We start from the raw sequence: 20,144 nt of genomic DNA, 5'->3' as shown, positions 1-20,144 counted from the left end.
CTTAGTATTTCATTCAAGTTCATAAGCACAGGGCTAGAAATCTTATGTACACAATAGCTAATTTCAATTTATTTTAACTATCTGAAAAGCTAATATTTTAGCAAATCGTTTCAATATTCAGTTCGGTGCCTCCCTGCATCTGTCCATGACAGAGCTGTTTCGAAAGCTCATTTTGTCTGCCTAGGAGCTTTGGGCAAGGGCAGAGTTTACACAGCACTAAAACTCTTGAGGCTGGAAATTCTAACCAGAACATATACTCTGAGTGTCTGCGAAGCCTTGCAGTATAGGCCAGTGTGTGGAGGTGGGGATGCCGAGGAGACCTAGGCAGCAATATGTTACAGGAAACAAATTAAAAAGAAACAAAAGCTATTCTGCTTAATTTAAAAACAGCAAGGATGCACTCCATGGCAAACTCTCGTTAACCTCTGGAACCATTCCAAGTGCCTGCCTGAAGCAACGGCAGAGACAGGCAGCTAAAATGATGAAAAATTAAAAAATTCTTACTGAAAACCAGTCTCTCTCTCTCTGAAGACTATTTAAGATCATTTTCAGGTACTCCCATATCAATCCTATGTACGTACATGGATTGGAAGCATGTATCTAATGGTTAGAGGAAATGGACTGAACTGAGATTCTGTTTCTCTGCCTAACTCTGTCATTGGCTCACTGTATGACCTTGGGAAAGTCATTCAAACTCTTTGCACCCATCTATCTAAGGTACTCATATAACCCCCATTACCACTGGGTCTGAGCATCTCACAATCTTTAATACATTTATTCTCTGAGCCCTTGGGAGGTAGGGCAGTGCTATTCCCTCCCACCACACCATTTTACAGTTGGAAATGTAAGGTACAGAGAGGCTAAGTGACTTGACCAGGGTCATGCAGCAAGTCTAGGCTCCGCTCCGGGGCTCCAGCCAGGGTGGGGCACCATGCAGCTCCCAGACGCTGTAGTGTGGTCCCACTCCGGCCAGGGAGCAGGGTCGGGGGCCACACCAGGCATGGCCCCGCTCCGGCTCCTACGCACCTCTGCATAGGAGCTGGAGAAGGGACATGCTGCTGCTTCCGGGAGCCGCTTGAGGTAAGCGCCACTGGGAGTCTCTCCCTATGCCCCAACCCCCTGCCCCAGCCCTGAGCCCCTCTCGCCGTCCAAACCACTCAATTCCAGCCCAAAGCACCCTTCTGCACCCCAAAGGTCACATCCCCAGCCCCACTCCAAAGCCCATACCCCTGCCCAGAGCCCTCCCCTTGTACCCCCCTCCCACACCCTGAACTCATTTCTGGCCCCACCCCAGAGCCCTCACCCCCTCCCACACCCCAACCCCAATTTTGTGAGCATTCATGGCCTGCCGTGCAATTTTTATTCCCAGATGTGGCCCCTGGGCTAAAAAGTTTGCCCACCCCTGCACTAGACCATACTTCCTCTCAGTTTACTCATATGTAAAAAATGATGCTAACAAACACCTGCTCCCCCACAGGGGAACTATGGTGTGTAAGTGTTTGCAAAGAGTCTTGAGAGCCTTATATGAAAAGTGCTACAGAAGCAGTCTCAGGGCAAGCCCACACTACAAAATTAAGTTATGTTGACATACAGCCACTGCGATAATTAAATTGCTTTTGCGAGACCACATTATGCTCCTTGTGTCAGCAGTGCGTGTCCTTACCAGTAGCACTTGTATCGATGCAGAGAGCAGTGCACCACAGGTAGCTATCCCACTGTGCAACTTGCCACAGGGTGTTTTGGGAAAGGTTTGCAATGCCTCCTGGGGGCAAACGAGTTGTGCAGGGGTGACTGGGAACATGATTTCTCCATCTCGTAATTTTATCTGCATCCCATAATATTTCACACCCCTTTTCAAAAGCCCCGCAAACAGAGTTCCGTCTAATTTTTTCCACGCACATGCGGAATGGATTTTGTTATGTGCACCAATATGGAATTGATGTGTGACACATCACCTCCATATTGGTGCACATAACAAAATTCATGTGGCGGGGGTGAGGCCGAGGGGTTCAGAGTGTAGGAGGGGGCTCAGGGCTGGGGCAGAGGGTTGGGGTAGCGGGGGTGAGGACTCCAGCTGGGGGTGCTGGCTCTGGGGTGGGGGCTTGGGGCGCAGGCTGCCCCAGGGCTACAGCAGGGAGAGAGAACTCCCCACAGGTCTCTCTCCACAGGAGCACCTGGGCTGGACGGGAGAGGCGCCGCTCCCGCACCGCAGCAGCTCTGGGGCCGGGGCCGTGGGATAGGCATCTCTCCCCCAGTTGCGACAGGTCCGGGCCGGGGCTAGGTTGGGGCGCCTCTCCTCCAGCCATGGCAAGTCCGGGGCTGGGTTGTGGCCGGGGTGCCTCTCCCCTGGCTGCAGCAGGTCCATGCTGGGGCTGGGTTGGGGCCGGGGGAAGGGCGCCTCTCCACACTGTGGCAGGTCAAGGGAAGAGGCATCTCTCCCCACTGCAGCCCTGAGTGGCACTTAATAGGTTACCGCACAGCTTAGAGGATACTTAGACTGCAAACCGGCGTGGCTGCCATCTGTGTGAGATGCATGGATCCTGCACAGCTCTCCGCTATTGTTATGAATGTGGCAAGCACTGGGTGCCTGATCCTGCAGTATTTGCAGAGCTGCCAGAGGAGCTATGGGAACATGACAATTCCTTAGAGGCTAGATTGCCATGGGACATAGAAAGAAACAATTCAAGGTTGTTGGCGGCATTCACGGAGCAGGTGTAGATGGTGGAGTGCTGGTTCTGGGCCCAACAAACCACTGACTGGCGGGATTGCATTGTCGTGCAGGTTTGGGAGGATGAGCAGGGGGCTGCAGAACTTCAGATGGGCAAGACCACATTCCTCCTGGATGTGTGTGTGTGGTGCTCGCCCCAGCCCTCCAGCACAGTAACACCAAAACGTGAGCTGCACTGACAGTGGAGAAGTGAGTGGTGATAGCTGCGTGGAAACTTGCATGAGCATATGCAGATAGGGCAACTGAACTGACCACTGGCATCGTTTTCCACAGGCAGTAGTGACTGTAGCTGGTATCTCAGTCCTGAGGATAATGGAAGCTGAAAGAGAAGAGCTCCTGAGGGTGCCCAGCTGCAGACCAGGGCTGCATGCTGCTAGTAACTGCTGAGTGGCGTGGGAAAGTGTCCTACCGCAGCTGGAGAAATAAGGTAGCCCCGCCCAGAAAACTTCAGTGGAGGACTGCAGACTACCCAGGAAAGTTTCCTCAAGATCTCTATGGAGGATTCACGGGACATCTCGGTGCACATAAACTTTTCCGCAGGGCCCCTCTGCCTAACTGTATGGGGGAATGCAAAGCAAATAGTAACTCTACCGGTAGTTTCACTACCTCTTAACATAAGTACATGCATCCCTGCAATATCAAAGCAAACTACGTACTTATCAGAGGTTCTTTCCCCTGCATCAGTCTTGCCTGTGCTGGACTGACTAAGGACTGGCTGGACTGTGCAGGAGTCAAAAACAAGTCCTGGCTTGCTGCGCCACTGGATCCACTGTCTGTCCCTCATAGTTCTCCTCCTCGTCACTGTTCGTGGCAGGGGCCTATGACTCAGGCTCCCCCGAAGTATCCACAGGGCTCTTAGGGGTGGTGGTGGGGTCTCCACCGAGGATGGCCTATGGCTCTTTGTAAAAGCAGCATGTCTGCGGCTCCACATCATAGCAACTGTTAGCCTCCCTGGCCTTCTGCTATGCCTGTCGCAGCTCCTTGGCTTTCACGCGGCACCACTGCGGGTGCTTCTTGTAGCCCTTCTCCTTCACGTCCAAAAGATCTGGTTGTAGATATTGATGTTTCTAGGCTGGACCGGAGCTCTGCCTGCACAGCCCCTTCTCCCGCATAGACTCAAGACATCCACCACCTCCTGGAGCATGTCTGCAGTGCGAAGGTGGCCTGGTTAGCTGGGTAGTTGCTGGGTGACCTCTCCACGCTGAGCAAACAGGAAATGGAATTTCAAAATTTGCAGGGCTTTAATGGGGAGGGGCATATACCTGTGTGCCCAGCTGCTGGGCAGCGGAGTTCAAAACGGTAACCAGAATTGTTGCGATAGGGCATTGTGGGACACCTCCTGGAGGCCACTAAAGTTGAGGTAACAGAGTGTCTATATTGACAGTGTGTCGACTTATCTACGTCAGTCTAAGCGCTGTCTCTCTCATGGAGATGGAGCTATTAAGTTGGCGTAGCAGGCAAGTTACATCGGCGGGAGCAACATTTTAGTGTCGATGTTTACAGAGTTAGGTCGATGTAAGCTGCCTTGCATCAACCCAACGCTGTAGTATAGACCAGGCCTCAGAGACAGCTGCACTAAAGTTAATTGGACTCCATGTGGGAGCAGACAGAACTCCACATGGATATGACTACTTGGAGGATCAGGTGTTAAGAGAATGGCAGATGGGGAGCTAATTTACATAACCTGACCCTGACCAGCTCTGTCACTTATAGCCACAAAGCTGGAGATTTTACTGGGGATGGGCTTTTACAATAGGCTGATCTTCCTCTGATGATTGCAGCTATCTTCTGTGAGGTCAAAGCCTTCGGGAGCCACAGATAATTTTTGCACAACTTTATGAAAATCAGCAGATACTGGTAACCCATCTAGAAGGTTGAAACTTTCCCTAAAATTCAAAATTAATGGTAGGTGAGATCCACATGCCCAAGATTTTAATAAAAATCATGCAGTCAAACGGTGAAAAGAAATGGCCTCTTCTATTTTTTAAGATTGAAAAGGGCTTATACAACTGGTTGATAAGATTAAATTTACAAAGCATTTGTATTTTTTTAATAGAAGAGGCAATTTATTTTCACCTTTTCAATTGCATGATTTTTACCTACTCCTGACAGAAAGAAAGAGATGAAACTGTAAACTACACAGCTCAGATGGGTAAATTCAACTGCTTTCATCATTTCAATATTTGTTCAGAGCAGCAGCTGTAGCATTGGTTAGGTATTCAAGACCACGGCCACAACTCGTGACACTGGTGAAAAAGTGAAGAGATGCAAATTGACATCTAGAGAGACAATGCACATGGGGGGGATAAAGACAAAACACACTCCTGTGCAAACTGAAATAGCTCATTCTCTGTTGGACGGGAAGGTTTTGCTTCCTCCCAAAGAAATTATTTTTCAAAATGTACAAATGCTTTGTAAATTAATCTTATGTTGTTGTATAAGCCCTTTGCAACAAACTGAAGAGATGCATCTCAAGTACATGCAATGTTTCAGAAACTATAATGCTCAAAAAAAGAGGTGTGGGCTGGGAATCACTCATGACAGCTGTGATTTTAAAATAAATAAGTCAAGGGAGGGGCACAAAAATTGAAAAGCACTGAAAAAGTAGTGGGAGGGCTCCAATTCATAAAAATGATGGCTTGCTTTCTATAGCTTTCTTCTTGTCACTCAGAAGAACAAGGCACATGGTAATAACATGACACTTGTATAGAGCTTTCCATCCAAGACACTTGACTCTCAAAGCATTTTGCAAAGATTAAATCCTCCCTTCACCCCATGAGGAGAGGTAAAGTTCTGCCTCCTTTCATACACGGGGACAACAAGGCACAGAGGTTAGAACCTGCATTTTTACGAGTGCCCGTTCATTTTGGGTTCTCAACTTAAAATGCTATAGGCCCGATTTTCAGAGATGTTGATGTCAGAGATAAATATATTACTGGGGCTTCATTCTCCCCTATGCCAAGCTCTATGCACTGCAGGACCAGAGGCCACTGCAGAGCTAGTCCCTAGGGGACCTTATGTCAAAGCAGAGCTGAGCTCTATTCTGACCCTGGTCCCTACTTTGGGGGTGGTGATGGCTGGAGCAGGAGTTGGATCTGCTGGCTTTATACCATTGCAGAATTCCCATCTACCAGGTGGATTCTCTGTTGGGCATTTGCAGCCAGCAGCAGGAAGGGGCTGGAGCACAAGAGAATCTAGCGAATTAAATTTCCTGATCAGGTACAAGTAGCACCAGCTGTAATATTCCAGCTCTGCTTTAAGAACGTGTATAGTCTCTTCCCTTTTCCTCCGTCAAAGTGGATGGAATATTAAACCTGTTCTAGTCCATGCACACTTTCTCCTTTTGTATCCAGAACATTGGGAATACACAACAGCTGTTCCATTTGCACAGGAACTGGCAACATTCTAAATACTGAGAGAACTATTCACAACGCCTAACCAGTTTGTTATTATGAACAGCAGGAATAGATAGATCATGAATGTGAAATTCATTTTCAAATAATTAATCATAAGAAAGAATGGCCATGACTCAGCTAATTGTTTTGAATATTGCTTTTCTGGGTGCTTATTTTGTTAAAGAAAAAATATTCTATTGCAGCTTTGGGAAAGGAAATAAAATATTTCCCAACTGTGTTCCTGAAACATTAAGTGCAAGGCTTATGGAAATTAGCTTGGCTTGCTAAACAGGTATTAAACCTTCAAGTAAATGTATATCTAACTATCTTGGCTGCACACAGATGAGCCACTGAGAACCCTTCATTCCATGTTATATTTAATCTTTCTTGCTCCTCAATGCTGAGGTTTCCCGTGAGGTGAACTGTTTCCCAGCACAGATCACTGGCCATTTAAATTTATTACTAAAATCACAGCAGCTTCATTAATGAAGTGTTAACAAGAGACCCAACAGCAACAGAGAGAGACATCAGTGGTAAATTCAAAAACGGTCAGCCTGCCTGCCAGAGGGAACTGGTCTAATCTTAAAGATCTATGAAAATTTACAGAGAGTAACATTGCTATTAGCTTTGCTTATAGATTTCATTTTTTACATTTATGAAACAAATGTTTCTTTAGCTATATAACTATGTATAATTATAACTATGTATAGATTATTTATATTACACATAGGTTTAATGTCTCTTGCACTGAAGAATTTAGAGGGTAGGATTCTAGTTAAAACAGAAATCTCTTCTGAGGTTTTTTTAGTCTGAAGTCCTCGTATTAAGGGCTGTACACAGAAACAGCACAGATTGTTTAAAGAGACAAACTCACAAGGTCTGGAGTTTCCCTATAGTCCAAGATCAAACCCTTTCCATTAGTAATGGAGAAAAAATACTTCCATAATCTCATATGTGATTTATTTTTATAGAACAACTGATATCATGTGAGCCAAGCAAATTACTTTCAAATATACCTTGCAAAGAGCATTAAGTTTCTATGGAAATTGATGTTTTTCCAATCCCTGTTCCTTTTCTAGTGATGAAATCATTAGGAAATATTGTCATTTTAGCTGTAGGAGATGCATCTGTTTTTTATTTTAACCATCAAGAGTCAAAGAAATATCAATATTCGTTATAGATAACAGCTGAAATCCTAAAGGGAGTTAAATTTATAAATATACTCCATTCACCCATAGCTTGACTGTGTTCAAGAACTGCAACCTTGAATGTGCTAAACTGCCTGGGCCTGATTGTACAATCCTTCCTCGTGCTAATGTGCACTTATATCACTGACTCCAACAGAACTACTTTCATGAAGAAGGCTTGCACAAACATATCCTACATGAACATCAATAGTCAGAATTTCAGCAAAGCCCTTCACATGCACAAGTGATCACAGCCCTACCCTGGATTGTCAGTCTACAACAAGGCTGGGCAAACTATGGCCCAGGGGCCACATCCGGCCCTTGAGCTCCTGCCAGGGAGTGGGGTCCAGGACTAGCCTTGTTCCAGCCAGGAAGTGGGGTTGGGGGTTTGCCCTACCCCGTGCCGCTCCCCAGAAGCAGTGGCATGTCCCCCATGTGGCTCTGCATGCTGCCCCCGCCCTAAGCGCCATCCCCGCAGCTCCCATTGGCCAGGAACCACAACAAATGGGAGCTGCAGGGGCGGTGCCTGCGGACAGGGCAGCGCACAGAGCCGCCTGGCTGCACCTCTGCATAGGAGCCAGAGGGGGGACATGCTGCTGCTTCTGGGAGCTGCTTGAGGTAAGCGCTGCCCAGAGCCTGGACCCCGACCCCATCCTGCACTCCAACCCCCTGCACCAACCCTGATCCCCCTCCTGCCCTCTGAACCCCTCAGTCCCAGCCTGGAGCACCCTCCTGCACCCCCAATCCCTCATCCCCAGCCCAGAGCCCTTACCCCCTGCTGGAGCCCTCAACCCCCCCCCCCCATGCACACCAACCCCCTGCCCCAGCCCAGAGCCCCCTCCCACACTCAGAACTCATTTCTGGCCCCACCCCAGAGCCTGCACCCCCATCCAGAGCCCTCACCCTCTCCCACACCCCAGCCCCTGATTTTGTGAGCATTCATGGCCCGCCATACAATTTCCATACCAAGATATTGCCCTTGGGCCAAAAAGTTTGCCCACCCCTGATCTAGATTATAAAGAAGATTCCTGGTCTAGATGCAACGTACAGCAGATTTACCTACACTGACTTTGGTTATGCTGTGGAGAACTATTACGTCCGCTCCTATACACATGTGCATTTTACTAGTTCTGGGAAGCAGGATTTAGTGTAAAGTAAACAATGTCTGGGACTCAAGTGCAGCTGGGCGTGCTAGTAACCTTATTCCCAGGGAACATTGTGCAGTTTCTACTAGACATAAGGGAAAAGTACAGGACAGCACTACTTCTATTCTAATTCCTCTAGGATTAACCAACCATGCATCACACAGCCACAGAGGAAAAAATAAACCACCCAAACGGCTACTGTGATTTGGGGGACAGGGATGGGGAATAAAAGAACGAGTTACTCCAAGTTTCATATCATAAATTATTTTTGGTCAAGGTAAAACTACTATCAGATTTCAGCCTGCTATTTAATGCTGCAAAATAAATGTCTGGGTTCAATATTTCCTTGTTTTAAGGCATTTGATCCACATTGCTTTCATGCTGAAAGATAAATTTAACTGTGATGAAAGCTCAAAGCAGGGGTGTCAAAAATATGCCCCACTGCTCAGATCCAGCTTGCTTGACAGACTAGGTTTTATGCTGCACCTTTTCAAAGCCATTGCCCAGGAGAAGCAGGGGCATCTGTTGTTTTTAAGATGGTCCCACACATCTTCTGTACTATGCAGGTAGTTCCTCTAGACACTGGAGTAACAGGGGGAAAACAGCCCAACAGAAACAGGACAAAGAAACCTGGAGTTTAAGCACAACACGTTCTTTTCTGATGTATTTCATTCAAGAAATTGCATCCAATACATCTTGAGAGATTTGAATAAATGTAACTACTCTGTCACTGCTATTGGTTAATAAATTGGCTGTGCCCTTTTTTTATTTTTATTTTTTTAAAGAATCTAAAAACTAAAATTTACTTAGCTTAAATGACTGAAATCCATCTAATTAGATGAAACAAAAACTCTAGCCATTGCACAGTTCATGACCTACGAACCTCCAAGATTTGCTTAAAAGGTCAGTTGAGGACAGAAACCAAAACCAAATGTTGCCATAGCTAGTGAGTGGTGCCTGAAGGTCAGAAGTGAGAGTCAGAGGAGAACAGGGGTGGTGTTTGAATGCAATCCATGTCAAACCTGGGCCCCAGGACTCAGCTTTCTCTGGGAACCCCTAACATTGCATTAACACTGAATTCAAAAGTTTTAGGTAAGAAACCTGGTTCTTTCAGAAGCAGCAGCCTGGGTAAAGATTTGGTTGGTTTGGGTTTTGTTTTTTTTAAACTTTGTTTTTAAACAATACATCAAGTAAATTACAGAAAAGATGACAATCATCATACACCATGAAAAAAAAGAAATGAATAGACTGCAATAAACATGTTGCCTATTAAATAGCAGAAAGAGTAACTTAGGTCAGCTTTAGTCATTTCAATTATCTAATATTCATGGCTACTTATTCTGTATCTTAGTTCCTGATAAAATACCACACTACGAACCCAGATTTCTAGTGTACAAGATAAAACAAGTTTTTCCATTTCTGTCTGGTAAATTAGTGATCATCCACCATTTCTGGTGGTGGGGAGGGAAAAGCACTGGAGTTATTGTAATCCCCACTAACAAGGAGAGAGAAAGTTTACTGTACAGCATATTTTACAGTCAGGTTCCCAAAGATTAATTGGTCATCAAGTTCCAAAGTAATGCATAACATCCTGTCCCATAACAGATTAGAGGCAAACCACTAAACTCCTCATTCCACTTCTTACAGTGACAAAGTGCAAGTCTCGTCTCGGTTTTCATCCAGCAGATATAAAGCAGAGTTTGCATCCCAAAGAGTATAACTCTTATTGATGAGGGTCAGGTGTGGAGCAGTCGAAAATGGCCACCTCTCATGCCCTACTGTTCAAAAGTCAGGAGATGTAAAGTCCTTCCTTCTTGCCTCTACCATGAAACAGAATTATCAACCAATGTAAATTCTCCTTTGGTATTAATGGCATTTAGAAATCTCTCCCTCTGACCAACAGTAGAGAGGGTGCCTATGACAGAGATGCCTCTATTGTCTTCTCTATGGATTGGATTTTCCATCATGTTCAATTTAAGTGCCTTTGAAATAAAGTCTCTCTCTCTCATGAATTCTTTGAAAATAGAGGGCACGAAATATCAAACATGCTTTTAATAAACTTGTTTATTTCACTGATTTTTCCCTTGGCTAGTCTCTCAGTGGTATTCAGACAGATTTCTGATTTTTACCAGTTAAGTGTCTTGCAACCAAATGCTCAAGAAAAAGTGCTGACAATATTAAACACAATCAGAACAATTTCAGAGATTCATTTGATCAATGGTTCAGAGACTTTCAAAAGGATGAAAACAGTTCAAGTTCTTTGCAGACCCATCTTCAGACAAACTCAAAAGACAGAGGCAAAGTAAGCTAAAATGCTCCAATCTAAGTTTTGGGAGGGAAACAACAAATTTCCACAAAGTAATTTTAAATTTTTGGGGCCCTGATTTAGCAGCGGAGGTCAGCTGGAGTGCATGAGCTAACAGTACAGACGTTTAAAAGACACTAGGGGCCCAACGTTCTCAGCGGAAGGTGTTTGCATTCCGTCCACACTTCAAGCTGGGGAGTAAACCCCAGCTTGAGGAGACAAACCCAAGCTAACTCTTATTGAGCTAGTGCTCTAAAACCAGAGTGCAGCCCTGGCAGTGTGAACAGTGGAAGGAACTCGTCAGCCCGAGTACATGCCTACCATCTCAGACAGGTAAGTGCACTTTGGGTGGCTAGTGCCTCCTGTTACTTTGCCACAACCCTATCTTTGGCATGCTAGCTTGATCACAGCTAGCATGGATATGGCTCCTCGAGAAGGGAATTACACCCCCAGCTCAAAGGGTACACATACCCTTAGCGTGACTCTGATCTGAGACCAAGTTCATTAACCTGTAGGTCAGGTCACAATGACAGGAAGGGAAGGACGGAGGCAGGAGGGATGCTGTTTTGAAGAAATTAATGTCTCCTTTTGCTTTATGCGAACACACACTCACACAGAAGTGCATAACTCGCGACACTTTTGAAATGCAGGAGTACATGTGCAAAGGCTGGCAGTTAGGCACCTAACTCCCACTGATTTTTCATATGGTCAGTACTGGAAAATTTAACCAGCTACTCATACTGACTAAATTCCGCCTTTTTTTATCCCTAGAGGAAGCAGTCTCCTTTGGTCTCAGTGCTGATCAATTGTATTCCTAAAGTCATATGCCTCGTTCATTTTGGGAAGAACTGTAAAGTGGAGTACAATTTAAAGCTTTTTGTGAAATCCCAGTTAATCATGTCCAGTTGCTCCCACTCAAGTTGGGACATTTTATTGTGCAACCTTTGCAATTCACATTTAAAGGCATTAAAATCATATACTTTTTTTTTTTAAATTAAAGTCCACAGTAATCTTCATAGGCTGAACGCTTCCTCTGAACACGAGCTCCAAGTTGACACCACTGTGTTACATACTCTACAAAGCATGGATGAGATTTACAAGTTGAGGCCAATCCTAACAGAGGTCTGAAAAGTCACTTAGAGAAAATGTATGATCCTAAATAAGAACTGAAACAAACTGCTCCTACTTTCTGAGATTTCTCTAATGCAGATATACAGCCTGTTGGCAGGGCTGCCCAGAGGATTCAGGGGGCCTGGGGCAAAGCAATTTTGGGGGCCCCTTCCATAGAAAAAGTTGCAAAACTATAGAATATTATATTCTTGTGGGGGCCCCTGCGTGGCCCGGGGCAAATTGCCCCATCCCCCGGTGGCCCTGCCTGTTGGGAAAGTTTCAGAATTGACAGAATGACTCAAGGAAACCCCCGTGAACACCTACCTTGAACAAACAAGCTCTTGGGACAATGAAACTAGTCTATCATATGGAATTCCTCAAGCTACAATGAGCATGGATTTACACACACGCTTTCACCAGTATTCTCATGGAACACTTCAGTTTTCTCACCAAAGAGATATGGTGCCAACTAAGATGATGTACTTGTTTTTCCTATTTGCAGCCTTTGTGATTTCCCCATCATCTGGTTGCTTTCTGATAAAGGAATAATTGACAAAAGCCAACAGGTTTCCTTAGTAGGGGATTTTTGATAAATTCATTTAATAAAAAGTTCTAAGATACAGATTAATTCTATTTGTAAAATATTATAGGTTCACTCCCGTGAAATGAAATATATAAAAGCTCTGATTTATCGATTAGAACCTTGTCTAGGTTTTTTAAAACAGACAAATGATTACAATGGTCCTTTCTGGCCTTGGAAATCTGCGAGTCTGACGTCCAGTATAACACAGACCACAGAACTTCCTCAAAACAGTTCTGCTGTCCTAGCAATGTTGGCCATCTCTTACCCTTTTATTCCTACTTAAATTCTAGTATTTTAGCACTATTCAAACTGTACTTCTCTTCGAAACAAGAGCTATATCCATGATTCTTACAGAAAAAACAGAATGCAGTAGTACAACAGTGCTACAGGAGACTGTGCCGTGTCAGGATTGTACCCTTCTATGTTGATACCAACAGGTCCTGCCCATAGACCCAAAAGTTCAACTTCAAACTTAACTTTCTAACAAATACTTCTTTAGTCATTCTGTGGTATATGACTTATACCAGGACTCTGAAATCAGAACATTATTTATTCTGAACCTTTAAATGAGGCTTTGGTTTGAAACATAATCCTGGCCTTTTTCAGAGCTACTCAGAGAACAGAATTAAGCCATTTTGTGAGCAGAATAGAGCTGTATTTCATGTTAAATCTGTTATTTTTAAGCAACAACACAGTAGCTAACAAAACAACGGAAGCTCAGGACTGCAGCTGTGTTCAACAACCCAGGCCCTCCGCATACAATGACTCCACATTTGAAAGCAACAGAAAAAACAACCCTGCGGTTTCCCAATTTAATCAATTGCAAATGAGAAGGAGTTTAGAATATTTTGATTATAGCATTTAAACTCGCTGCTCTCAGAGTATCAAAACAGTTATTTTATACTTCTTGTTCATTTACTTTATGATGTGCCGAAATAATGACAGAGAGGGAGGAAGCCTGGAGAGTTTCTGCCCCTCACCCTCTTTTTTTTTTTTTTTTTAATAAATGTCTTTTTCTGCATAACTCAATATACCCATCTCAGAAACAAAGGCAAAATATTCAGCAAGACGATCTCAATCTTGTTTTTTTGAAAGGCTGCATGAACATGCACTGTCAGTAACAGAAAAATAATAGTTGTAACTGTTTGCTCACCCTATGTGCATCAAAAATAGTAAGTATGATCAGAGATGATTAGAGCTTAATGAAGTATAAAAAGATCAAATATAATAATTAGATGACAATAAAAAATACTGACTGAATTAAGCAGACAAAAAGTTGCTTTGTGAAACTAAAACCTGCTGCAGTTGCATCACTCAGCTGTGCAGAAGTTGTTAGGTAATCAAGAACAAATCTTGAAGATTTCCCCCACAGTTGTTTTAATTGTATAATTTTAATGACTATACACACACAAAACAGGGTTGAGAGTCCTGTAGGAGCCTAGCACATCTAACAGCTCTTGTCACATCAAGTATTTCAAATATGTTTTATTTCTGATTGGAACCAAGTTAAGGTCTTTAAAAAATGTAGGCCTGAGGAAAGCGAGTCTTGTTGCTTCTTTATTTGAAAAGTTGATTTCTGCAACGTCTGGATTCTCCTGAACTAGAGCAACTTTTTGAAGAGCTGCTGGCATTGTCAGAGCCACTTGGGTATAAACTGACAGTTTTAGGAGAACAGCTACAGGCTTTATAAACTCAGGCAGGACCCCAGGTCTATAGTAGATTCAGAACCAATTAAAATGAAGTAAATAGAAGAAAACAAGATGAAAAAAATCAGAGAGACTCTTCTTTCTGGTTTGGGATTCCATCCTTCTATCAAACTCTTTCCTAAAATGAAAGGACACACATTACCGATTCCCTGCCCCCGGCTTTATTTGCATTAAATTTTTAATTTTCATTCAAAATTGCAACTCATTCCTAACCTTCAGTGTAACTGCTTTGCCAGCTTTGGACCGCTCTTCTACAGATTGTTAATTGTGCTGCATTTCATAGTTTTATGATTTGCACAAATGGAGCTTAGAATGACATCACCAAGTCCATTTTCATTCCACAACAAGATTTAAACTCCTGCCTATAGAAGTGAAAGGCTACTGGGGCACAGCACTACCCCATTTAAGTACCTCTATAGTCCCCTAGCACTTCTTTCATTTCTCTTTTTTAAAGATGTTCCTAATTATGCCTTTAGGTACCTTTAAACCAATAGTCATCTTCTAATGGCATCAGAACATATTTCACCGGACAGTCCAAGAGTAACAAAACATATAATAAGTAACCGATCTTTTCAATGGGCTTCAGCACTCAAAACACAGAATCTCTAACCACTCTGATCCAGCAGTTGCATAATCCTTCATTAATTTAAGCCCTTTATGCTCATTGGGGTAGAGTCTTGGCCAGTCCAAATATATCTGAATTGATAAATAAATAATACATACTATAGTATTTAACAATTACATAGACATCCCTTTGGATGAATAGATTGTGTGAGCACAGGAATACACTGTGTGTGTACAGGTAAGCAGCACATGTGTAACTTAGCCGTAGAACAGAATGTGGGGGAACTCCTGGGGCCTGCCTGACGAGCAGCTGTGAAGGCTAGATGACATTTGGTAGTGAACAGGCAAAACTGACTTGCACAGGTGTGCCGAGAGCCAGTTTACAGCAGCAGGTAAGCTCATAATGTATCTTATACAGAACAGGATGGTCAATGCCCTGAGGAGCCTTCACTGCAGTAGTAGGAGCAACTCTCATATATGTCTGTTCTAATCTATTTGCATTTCTATGGCGGCTGTCACCATTGTATCTAGATCACAGAGGCTAGGAAAGAAGAACAAGCAGGAAAAAGTAGCAACAAAGAGATCCCTAGAAGTTAGGAACAAAAAGGGAAGAGGCAGAGCCTAATAAGGGGATTAATTCTGGGGGAATGAACAGTATTTGGCCACTTACTAGCCTCAAAGGGTTTCTAACATTTCATTGATATGGAATAAAGAGAGAACCTTCCTTTTGTGCATAATATTTTTTCCTTCTTATAACACCATCTCAGCACACTGAATTGTGAACAAGACTCATGGAAATTCTCTCTCTTAATACAAACCAGCCAGTAACACGTCTTTATACAGCACTTTGTATTTACACACACACTTACCCATTCCTGTTCCGGTAGGATCACCTCCTTGAATCTGCAGAATTAAAAACAAAATACTATAGCCTATAGTATACTACAGTAAAATATGCCTAATATTTAGATACGAGAAATAAAATATTTTCACAAGAGAGAAATTCTGCTCAACTTTTCTTACTTCTAAACGGTGTGTTGGGCAAGCTAGTAAACAGAAAATTATTACAACTAGTTTGGGGCTTCTTTTATCAGTTGGTTGTCATATGCTCCTGGAAAATCATTTAGCAGAGTGACAGGTTTATAACAACAACAGGACTCCTGTGGACAAACAAGGAAAAAATAAATGAACTGTGTCTTGTACAGGTTAATGGAAAAATATCTTTTCCATCGCCTGCTGTGCCCTAAGTTACCCAGTCGATGATGCACTGCATTTAAAGTCTGACAAGTGTTTAGTTTTACAGTCAAAGCTCCAGCAAGAAAAAAAAAAGCTTTCTGCACTTGCTTCCATCTTTCTGGCACAATATTCATTTTATGAGTTGTAAGAAAAATCCCAAAATAAAGCCAATCAACCAAGATATCCATTGTTTATGTAGGACCTATACAAAAACAATATTTTGGATTTTATTGCTCCAAAGTCAGCAGAGGGAGCGTGCAAGTTAGCTGAAATCACCGTGAAAGCACCATTTTAATTTTGATATCAACCTAAGAACACAGTGCTGCGAAATGGAGAAGTCACTTTCTTTTTTTAGGATCACAGGACCCAATCTAAAGGTCACTGAAGTCACTGGAAAGACTCTCATTGACTTCATTGGGCTTCTGAAAGTAGCCCTACCTTATCTACACTACTGGCCGGGGTCGATCTAAGATATGCAACTTCAGCTACATGAATTGCGGAGCTGAAGTCGACGTACTAAGATCTACTTACTGCAGTGTCTTCACTGCGATAAGTCGACAGCTGACACTCTCCCGTCGACTCCGCTTGTGCTTCTCGTTCTGGTGGAGTACCGGAGTCAATGAAAGAGCACTCAGCAGTTGATTTATCGCGTCTATACTAGACACGATAAATCGACCCCCACTGGATCGATCGCTGCCCGTCGATCCGGCGGGTAGCATAGACAAGCCCTGTGTTGCAAAAATTAGTTACAATATTTTGTTCCATTTAAGGGAACGTCTGCAGTGCCCTAGGCCAGTGGTTCTCAACAAAGGGTACGTATACATGTTGGGATACGCAGTGGTCTTCCAGGGGGTATATCAACTCATCTAGATAGTCGCCTAGTTTCACAACAGGCTAAATAAAAAGCCCTAGTGAAATCAGTACAGAATACAATTTCACAGAGACAATGACTTCTTTATACTGCTCTCTACATATTATATATGGAAATGTAAGTACAATATTTATATTGACATTTATTTATTTATAAATATATGGTAAAAATGAGAATAAGCATTTTTTCAGTAATCGTGTGCTGTAAGCAAGTAGTTTTTAAGTGAGATGAAACTTGGGGATATGCAAGACAAATCAGACTCCTGTAAGGGGGACAGTCTGGAAAGGTTGAAAGAAACTGCCCTAAGATGTATGAGCATGAGTAGCATCATTATAATGGCTTGATTTTAAGACCTATGCAAATCAATGCTAGCATCTTTCCATGCATTTTAAGGAGCTGGCATACTAATGAGGTGTCCCAAGGGTGACATTTGAAACAATTATTCATTCAAAACTAAAAATGCAGCAGGTGAACTATTTACTTGGCATGACTAGTAACCAAAATTAATTTTTTGTTTTAATTTTCAAAATTAAATCTCACATTGTAAAACATGTTTTGTTCAGAATATCAGAATGGGTCACTAAACGAGTCTCTTTAACAAACAGGTTCCGAAAACCTTTGCTGTGAGATTAAACCTGACCCGTGCTTACAGAAGTTCACAAACACAGGCTGAGGTTATTCACTTGGGTTTGACCCTACACAATGCTAAGCGCTCTGGGCCCCAATCCAAAGTACTTAAGCACGTGCTTTACTTTAATCATGAGAGCAGTTACACAGAAGTTAATGGGACTACTCACAAGCTTAACTGTAAGCATGTAATTCAGTGATTTGATGGATTGGAGCAGAGTGCTCAGCACCTTATAGGACTGAGTCTTCGGTTGGGAAACCTTCTCTCCCCAAGCCAGCATACCTTACTTCCGCTCCAACAGCTGTCCTCAACCAAAGAGGTAAGAAAGGATGTAGATTTCCATGACTTGTATGGAGAGAGGGCACACCTTGGGGCAGGTTGCCCCGGGAGGTTCGACTTCAATGAACACCCAAACAAACCTTTAAGAGTTAGCTGGTTTTCTCTAACCCCTGTATACCAAACCACAGAGATCAGTCCCAGAAGTCCCATAGAAACTGACTTCCTGATTGTTTCAGCTAGGGCTGTGAACCTCACTAAATGAAGTTCAGATACTTTGGATGTAAAAATATGTATCTTGTAAAGCAAATGTCAGCTGCATGGGATTTAAATGGGCTGAGATATTACCCACTCAGATCAGGGTTTTGAGCTCTATTCACTAATGGCCAGATCCAAAGCTTGCTGAAGACAATGGGAGTCTGGCCAATCAGGCATTTCAATGCACTTGGAATCAGGCTCTGAGTGACAGTACTCTTCATGACAGCTGCTAGGTGATCAAATTTCTACATCTTGCCCTCACTACGCGAGGATAATCCTTGTTTCCAAGATACATTTTTCATGACCATCTCTAGTGTACACCTACTTGCTCCAAGGAAGTAACTAGAATTTTAAATTAACACATCTAATATAGTCAACTCCTATTTCGGGGGAATGAGGGTGACAAAACCTATTGTGCATTCTATAGCATTTGTTCAATACTCACCACAAAATTACGAATTGATCTGTGAAAAATAGTTCCATCATAATAGTTCTTCTTGCATAGCTTGATGAAGTTTTCACACGCTCTGGGTGTCTGAAAAAGATTAGGTATTTAATGAAGCAATGTCTTTAGACAGTAAAATCAATGATTACATTGTTTAAAATGATCGCATTTTGTCTGTGTCTGTTACAAAGGACTAATTAGTCAGGACTCTGATTAAGAGTTCCTACTAGTTTACAGCAACCACGACAAAAATCCAATAGAAGAGCATATTGTATATCAGAGAGAGACACCCTGTACAGCAATATGTGAAACGTAGTTCTCCCAAGTGGCACGGAAAGATGCTGAACATCAGTCTCATTATGTATTGCTTTATTTTTAGAATATTTTCCAGTGAAGTCAATGACAATAAAGGGGACAATGCTGGAGACCAAATTCATCTATTTATCCCTATCAGTCCCAGCAACATACCTCAATCCTGTTCTGATGGGACTACTTCCAGATTTGAAAGAGTGGTTCATTCTTCAAGCTCATTTAGGCCTTGACATCCTTGCTTAACAATTACACAAGGGAACACAATCATGCCACTTAGGATACTGTTGTGCTGTGATAAGAGGCACCTGACCACTAAGAACTGGACTGGCATCACAAAAGTCACTATATTTTATATTAATCAGTACAAAGAAACTGATGACTTATTTTCACAATCTAAAACTAAATCTTAGCCAGTTATGTTAGAGACATTGCATATTTCTCCTTTGCTTTTACAGTGTGAATGAAAGATATTTATCCTCAATCATGGCATTCAAACACCACTTAGTAAAAGACTACAGCACAGATGACCTCTGATATTCCAAATACTTGTCTTTCCTTTATCAGCATAGTTTCTCTTTTCTGCAGTGCCAAGATGGAATCCCTCATAAGTAGAGAAACAGCCTGTCTTAGTTTGGACATGCTTTCCCCCACCCAGTTGTAAATTATGGAAATAATATGAATCCAATTTCATAGAAGAATGTCTTAAACACGCTGAGCTGGAATAGGCTTTAGAGATATTCTTATTGCGCTCTGCGTGTGATAATAAGCCCCCAGCATGAGCGGAAGACTCTGTAAATTAGTAGAGATAAGCTTTCAAGAGTTGGAACCTCTTTCTGAATAAAACTGATGCATTTAGCATTGACATGACACCAGTATGGCTCATCTGTAATGTTGCTCTGAGATCTCCAGCAGTGACAGAGGCAAGACTCAGGGCAAGTCTACACTACAGTGCTACATTGGTGCAGCCACACAGACGCAGCTGCGTCTTTGTAGCACATCTGGTGAAGACGTGCTATGCTAATGGGAGAAAGTTCTCCAGTCAGCATAATTACTCCACCTCGGCGAGAAGCAGAAGCTATGTTGGTAGGAGGGAGGACTTTTTCACACCCTGAGCAACATAAGTTATATCAACTTAGGCTGTAATGTAGGCCTGCCCTCAGTCATGAACATAAAACGTCTAAAACATTATTACAAAAGTAAGGCACGCTCACATTCTACAAAAAAATAAAAATAAATGAACCATATATATATATAAAAACGTTTAAAGATTAAATGATCTCTCTGATCCCTTTCCCAAAGGGAAACTGTGCTACAGTACAGCCTCAGTTATCTAAATCTCAATCACCTGAAACTCCCTGTTACCTGGAAACAGGGTCATGTCCCACATTGTCTATT

The 20,144-nt window shown here is 42.9% G+C and overlaps 1 protein-coding gene across 1 annotated transcript in view; it reads right to left on the bottom strand.

Annotated features, from left to right (window-relative positions):
* Positions 1 to 20,144, bottom strand: part of PPIL2 (peptidylprolyl isomerase like 2) — a 122,998-nt gene that overhangs the window by 27,323 nt on the left and 75,531 nt on the right. The window contains exons 13-14 of the mRNA XM_039504387.1: positions 18,438 to 18,527; positions 15,593 to 15,626 (exon numbers count right to left, since the gene is read on the bottom strand). Coding sequence (XP_039360321.1) covers positions 15,593 to 15,626; positions 18,438 to 18,527 — 124 coding nt within the window. The remainder of the gene's footprint in view (positions 1 to 15,592; positions 15,627 to 18,437; positions 18,528 to 20,144) is intronic.

This window comes from Mauremys reevesii, linkage group 18, assembly GCF_016161935.1.
Source record: "Mauremys reevesii isolate NIE-2019 linkage group 18, ASM1616193v1, whole genome shotgun sequence".
Classification (NCBI taxonomy): domain Eukaryota; kingdom Metazoa; phylum Chordata; order Testudines; family Geoemydidae; genus Mauremys; species Mauremys reevesii.
The sequence above is the reverse complement of the archived record's forward strand: the minus strand, read 5'-3'. Positions and strand labels throughout refer to the sequence as shown.